This window comes from Photinus pyralis, unplaced genomic scaffold (assembly GCF_008802855.1).
Source record: "Photinus pyralis isolate 1611_PpyrPB1 unplaced genomic scaffold, Ppyr1.3 Ppyr1.4_LG4, whole genome shotgun sequence".
NCBI classification, from domain to species: Eukaryota; Metazoa; Arthropoda; class Insecta; order Coleoptera; family Lampyridae; genus Photinus; species Photinus pyralis.
In genome coordinates, this window is record NW_022170511.1 from 23,329,255 (window position 1) to 23,336,179 (window position 6,925).

The following is a 6,925-nucleotide window of genomic DNA, read 5'->3' on the forward strand; positions in this document are numbered from 1 at the left end:
CTGCACCTCTTACATCTTTCACCAGTCCTCTCATATTTCTTTGGATCAAAAGTAATCAATATCATTTCCTTTTTCTCTAGCTCCAGCTCTATTAATAATATTCTCTCTGTCATGAATGTCCACTTGTTTAGTTTGCTTGTTATTATGTTATTCATCAAACATCCTTTGCTCTTTCGATCTGTTTTGTACCACTGTTGTCTGACAGTTTTCAGTAACTCAAAGTTGGTACAAGAATTTCCAGAATGGGTGCATAAAATGACCTTTTATTGTTGATGCTGGTAGCATAGCGGAGTGTCACCAGAAACGTGATGTATAAATGGAAAACATACAGGGTGATTCAAAACTGAGTACAAAGATTTTAAGGGCGTATGTATACCAGCTAAAGTAAGAAATTTTTTTCATATAAGCGTATGTCCTAACTTGCTTCGTTTTCTAGATACAGGGTGTAATTTTTTTTAATCGGTTTTTATTTATTTTATTCCCACCAAAGGAAGGCCCATATGACGACAAATAAGCTTACCAAAGTTTATTTAAATCGGATGATAATTTATAAAAAACCGATTTAAAAAAAATAACTTTTACACCCCGTATTAGAAAACGAAAAACGAATGAAAAGTTCTTATTTTTGACTTGTAAATACGCCTTTAAAGTCTTCGCACTCAATTTTGAATCACCCTGTATGCCATGCGTAGAGTATTGGTTCCAATCGTACTAAGGAAACTCTTATATAACACAACGTTAACTTGTAAACATCTGCTTCTGTAATTAAGTAACAAATAATGTAATTCACGATTCACGGGGAATCCCATAGAAATTGAAATTATGCTTGCTGTAGGTATTACTCCTTACTTACGGATCTTGGCGTTACTGAAACAATTAAAAATTAAAAACCGAAACGTGTCGAGGCATTTAAACAATCTTCCCTTATGAGTGTAAGTAGGTAAAGTGCACTATTTTTGTTTTCATTATAAATTACGTATGCAATACAGCAGCTCAACGTCGAAGTACACGAGTATCACAAAAAGCTCGAGAGTAATTCGTTTTCTCTCTTCAAGAAGAAGGTTTTCACCAAAATAAACGAAGTTTACTTGAAATACCTTCCTTCCCTCGCAAAGAGATGAAAGGTAAAATTAGGCTTGTGTAGGAAAAATTAATTTGACGTCGGTCGCCTTCTCGCTACGCTTTTGTTCTCTGGCACAGAATAATACATATCGAAGATCTAAATATAGTGTAGTTCATTAACAAACACAGTATTGATAAACGTCATATCGTTGTACTTGTTTTTGTTTCTTGTAACCTTTAAGTCAGTTGATATCATTAAAAATTAAGCAATTCGCTAATCTGCATCACACAGAAATAAGTAAACTTTAAAAAGCTGGTCAATGTGAAAAGACTGATTAGTTTTGAAGGTGATTACTGACATAGTTGATTGCAATGTTGGCCAACATGATTATTTTATTGGAAATTGTGGTATTAACTGTGGTAGTCGAAGGTGAGCGCAATTATTACTTATGGGCTTTCGAATAATTAAGTTCAAAGTACACGCTGAAGTTTAAATTTAATTTCTTCTTCTGTAGATTTGATTTTTATTTAAAATATTATGAATTCTAACGTTGTTTATTAACAAAATATAATACCGAAAGTGCTTCATTCCATTTAGTGTTTAGAAGGATGTGTTCCCTAGTGCTGAAATAGGCATCATACAAGAATATTATATCATCTGTTGTTTTGACTTGAAGACGTCCGACTTATGCCAGTTTAAGTTTTGATTGAAATAAATAAACAAATCAAAATAATTCAGACTGGCCAACAGAGAGCCGTGATACCATTGAATAAAAACTCAATTAGAGTATTTCCAACCCGTGATATAATGATTCTATTTTGGCAGCTTACGCATGCCGTTATTTTCGTTTACCATTATGGTTTTTGTTATTGCTGTATTTACGACATTATGAGATTATGTAACTTGATGTAAAAGTTATTTCAGAAAGCCTAAATCATGAGTTTAGAGAGATAAGTTGTTCAACCTGAAACTCTCAATATAATGCATGAAATAGTCGAATTATTTGATCAACAAAAAGAAACAGCTCATTGGAATTTCCCTGTGAAAAAGGCACCCGAGTTAGCTGCCGCTGCTATTAAACAAGTTGTAAATCAGCATATGCATGATTAAAGCGCATTTTTGGTCATGCAGGTCAGTATTTTATTAGCGAAGTTTAAAATTATCGATCTCACGAGTAATTTTGGCTGCGTTAAATAATTAATTTTATTTAATTTCAATTGACGGTGCGTCTTCATTTTGTAAAACAAATCACAAAGTAAATAATAAGTTTTTATACTGGTAGCGATATCTAACGGTAAAATTATAGCACCTCCGAAACCCATATCGAAATTATTTTCTTCAATTATCGATCTTACAAGTAATCTAACTCAAAATAGACTAGTGCCTGCACATCTACACTATAGCAGAAAGCTTTTAGTGAAAATTTGAATCCTCTAGCTATTGTAGTTATGGAGATCTCACGCGGACAGCAGGCCTGCCAGCAATAGCGAATATAATAGCGTATTTTTTTCAAAAATACGCTAAAAATTCACAACGGATCTGGGGTTTACAAAAAAAAATTCCTGTGGCGCGTTGTTCAAGTCACCACCCGGTATATAAAATGGCAATTTGTCACAATTCCGAATATGTTTAAATGTTTCTCCACCACGTACTAGAAATTTAGGAGTTCTCGCTACTTAGTATGTTTTACGAGAAGTTAAACTCTTGAACTTAGATCGCAAATCTTCACATATACGAGAGGATATTATCGCAACGTAGCTAAAAATGTCGACTGCGGAGCCATTTTTTCACTCACCGATATTTATACGTAGTCCCTCTTGAAGTTAAACCACAACCTTTTGTATTTACATGAAATACACCAAGAATAATAATGATTAGCGTACCCAAATTGGCACGTGCTCGCTCGCGAAAATCAATTTAGATTTATTGTAGTTATGCTTCTCACACACCAACTCTTTGAAAGTCTAACTCCGTCGTAATTTTCACGCACCAATACGAAAAAACCAAAAATAATTCCAACGCACCAAAAAATGGTGCGTGCTCGCTGATGGTCTAACTCGGACTGAGTTAAAAATCCCCATACCACGATCATACTTATTTTTTTCACGAAAATGCCCAATTCTATCGAACATGGACGTGTTGTTATTGCTCTTATTTCCAGACATACTTTCGTACACGTTCGCTATGGAGCGGTATATGTATACATTTTCCTATGTTGAATAAAATACAAATTCAAAACCAAATTTTTTAAGGGGGGTCGCATACTGCATGCAATAAATTAAACCCTTTTTCTATGTGCATTCCATAATCGTTTAGCGTATTGCTTAGAAAATGAAGGAGGATACTTTGATCAGATATTGGAATTATTCCCATTAAAATGAACTAATACAATGTTAAATTCTGTTGAGTTGGAATACTTCACTGAGCTATAAATAAAGGTTAGTTCAGTTTGCGACACGCGTGTGTCATAGGGGTAATGGCACTGTAGATATATTCACTTAAAAAAACTCACTGTATAAGATTTTACTGGTTTTGTGTTTCACGATGAAGATTTAATTTTTTTTAACTCCACCTCATGATCAATTTCAAGTAAATTGAGCACTCTGAACAGACATTGCAAAAAATTTTTACGTATCTCGTTGTAGAATCTCAAAATGTCATCAGTCACCTTCAAGCCAAATTTTTTAAATTAAAAAAATTTATGCATCAGCTCCCACGAAGCTGAAACGGCGAAAGAAGCGAGGAAAACGAATATTAAGTTAATAATTCTTTGTTTGTGCAGTACCTACGTCCAAATATAGTAGTTCGATGCAGGGAATCGCTCTGTATCCACAGTTTAATTCAATTGGCTTGATGGATTGTGAATCGACGGGATAGTACGTACAGAAAATTATGGATACGGCACACAAGATGAGCGCCCTTCTGACCTCACTGACAGCCGCAGTAAACTTTTTCAACTATCCTAAACCAGAACAAATTTCTCCAAAATAGCACAATTTATGCTCATGAAATGATAAAATATAAAGTAAAATCAAAAAGAGGCGACCAAAAGGAATTGATTAATCCTTTCAGCTAAATTTAATATCGGTTACGTTAGTTACTTGCATATTTCGGCAAACTCACTACCAATTACAAATATTTGACGTTACCTGGACACGTATTTTAGCAAAGGGTAAATATTAATAATTAATAATAAAGCACAACTGCGTTAACCTTAACTTTAATTAAGTCTTGTCCTCAAATTGCGCCTCCAGTAGCTATATTTATCAATTTCATTGGAAACAATTAGACCACACGCAAGTTTTGTGAACTTTATAAAAGCTACGTGGAAATTATTGTGTATTTAATTCAATTAATTATCGTTAAATGAAAATAAATGGCTTGGAAGTACTATGAGATTCGAACTGAGCCAAACAATATTGCACTCTCTTCGATCGTGTGTCTTTGACTGTCCTCCCGCTTTCACTACAAAATAAAATATCCATTCTCTTATATTGTTTTTTTGTCGAATGGCCGAATTCTCTGTATGCATGATCTATAGTATTACGAGAATTTATGGGTATAGAAATCGTACAATACCAATGGTTTACATGTTACTGTAAGGTATTAAATAGTAGTAGGAATTTCTAAAATAGATCGTTTAAAAGTATTTTCAGATATCAGTTACTGGTATTATTGAATTTTAAATTTTGAATTTTAAAAACTAGATACTGTCTGTTTAAGATGAAGATGGTTAATGCAAAGACATATTCAAACGTATTCGTCTTGGTGTAATGTATAAAAACGTGATTAACTCGGGTAATATTCAACTTATTGGATCCCTTTTGCCATTCCAATATTTGAATGAACCCCCAACACATTACGCCCACTCTTCGACAAATTACTTTCGACGAATTAATGCATATCGTGCTTGCTTAAAATTTAATCATTTCTCTATTTCGAAGCGTATGTTTTATTCACCGTCGGGTTTAAAATGAGGTCAGGTTTTCCATTCAATTAATAGTCATTCATTTGAACACGTTCCACGAGAACCTTTTAAATTTTGATTATTAAAAGCCTACCGTATGCGCCTATGTTTTTAATGAAGGACACACTAATGCTTGCTTTAACATGGCCGGCCCAGATGTTTCAATCTTCTAAATGGAAGATCCATTGTAAACGATTTTCACGACATAAATATCGTCTCGCAATTTCTGCAGGAAATCAATGGCGTCACAATGAAAATCATTTGCTGGTTTATAACATAATGGTCTAATCATGACGGATTCGACCGTAAATGTACACTATTCTAGAATATTGTTTGCAGAAAAAGTAATAAAAGCAACTCAGAACGTGCTCTCAATTGGGCGCAAATATCTTAGTGACTTAGGGAATTGACACGAGCAATACAATGCGGGTCGAGAGCTTCGAGCCTAGCGCGAAATGAATTGGTAGAATTTTTAAGATACCTACGCCTATATTGCATTGTATAAACTAATGCTAAACATTGAAGATTGTTAATTTTAAATGAATTTAAGATTTAACAGTGTACGTGATATGTTTTCGGCTATTTTGTACCTAGAAACTAGAGTATACGCGAATCCATAGTTAAATGAACAACTTAATTGTAATCTATGTAAATGTGTGATTGACGTGTTTTGAAAACGTTTAGCGAACGAAGTTTGCATAAATTCCGACTAAGCAAACAAAATATGCAAATTCGCAAGACCCCCTAAGCCCAAAATAACTAAAACTGTAATCCATTTTAATATATTAGTAACCTAATTATAGTTACAGGAAGCCACTTGAAGATGTCGTCGTTTTCTTATTCCGGAGAGAGCGTTACGTTTGAGTGCAACGTTGACCATGGAGAGTTTCCGATCGTGTCAATAACATGGCTCAAGGATGGCAAGCAATTTTATAAGTACGATTCGAATCTCATCAATCCGGTTTCAATTACGGATGTCGATGGTGTTGTGGTGAAAGTAATTAATTACTAAATGCCTCTTAATGTTTTACTAGTAACTTAACTTTATAGAAGGACCTATCACTTAACGGCAACAAAGTAACGATTGGTTCCGTTACTCCACAGAGCACGGGAACTTATACATGTAAAGTAGAAATAGATCATCCATCTTTGAGCGTTGGGGAACTGTCGGGAAGTCTCAAGATCGTACAAAATTAGTTTACTTGTAATTAAGGATCGTGACATTTAATACGTAAGATTAAGGCAACTGGTTAGCTTATACACAACGTTATTTGATTATTCTAACTTTGTAATTGTATGATTTATAGCAAGGACGGTATAGCTTTGACAGTAAATTGAGTACATCAGAATTTCTCATATCGTTCAATTCGAATACGTGACTGCATAAGGGAGCGTTTTCCAATTTAATTCATGTTTGAAATTCTTTTACACGCGCTGATTTACTTCACATGCTCACCACCACCTTGGATTTTCAGATGAAAAAGTGAGGCATCGGGTAACGCCACTTTTAGTTTTTCTTATTACACCTTAGAGTTTGTCATCCACTTCTTGCACTATTCATTTATTTAAATTTTTGCAATGGGACTGTAAAATTATAGATCTTTTCCTACCTCAATGTTGTGTTTAAATTGGGTGGGCTGTGTGCAGCCTTATCTTTCCGTCCGCATGTCAGTCTGCGCTTTGGAAATTTTCAAATTTATGGACATTTCTTTGAAATTTGAACCATAGATGATTCTATTAAAGGGAACATATCACAAACAATAAAAATTGCCATGCGCAAACGACGCAGTGTCAACTTTTATACTTATAGAGATTATAGAGGGGTTGGAACCGAAACCGAAAAGAACCGGTACCGGAACGGGAACCGATTGCATTTATAAACCTCTGACTTGGAA

The 6,925-nt window shown here is 34.4% G+C and overlaps 1 protein-coding gene across 2 annotated transcripts; it reads left to right on the forward strand.

The window, feature by feature from the left end:
* The first annotated feature begins 1,312 nt into the window (after positions 1 to 1,312).
* On the forward strand, positions 1,313 to 6,645 carry LOC116169700. 2 transcript variants are annotated; one of them, XM_031485852.1, is made up of 3 exons: positions 1,313 to 1,492; positions 5,840 to 6,027; positions 6,081 to 6,645. In XM_031485852.1, the coding sequence occupies exons 1-3, from the start codon at positions 1,435 to 1,437 to the stop codon at positions 6,225 to 6,227; spliced, it is 393 nt and encodes a 130-aa protein (XP_031341712.1). In that variant the 5' UTR covers positions 1,313 to 1,434; the 3' UTR covers positions 6,228 to 6,645. The 2 variants fall into 2 exon arrangements, with proteins under 2 accessions (XP_031341712.1, XP_031341711.1); XM_031485851.1 differs by having other exon boundaries at positions 1,320 to 1,492; positions 5,834 to 6,027.
* Positions 6,646 to 6,925: the final 280 nt, after the last annotated feature.

Bases quoted from the DNA above. Each gene is read 5' to 3' on its own strand.
- LOC116169700 (XM_031485851.1), top strand. From the start codon at position 1,435: ATGTTGGCCAACATGATTATTTTATTGGAAATTGTGGTATTAACTGTG. The intron at 1,493-5,833 runs GTGAGCGCAATT...ACCTAATTATAG, and splicing joins ATTAACTGTGGTAGTCGAAG to TTACAGGAAGCCACTTGAAG. The intron at 6,028-6,080 runs GTAATTAATTAC...TTAACTTTATAG, and splicing joins TCGATGGTGTTGTGGTGAAA to AAGGACCTATCACTTAACGG.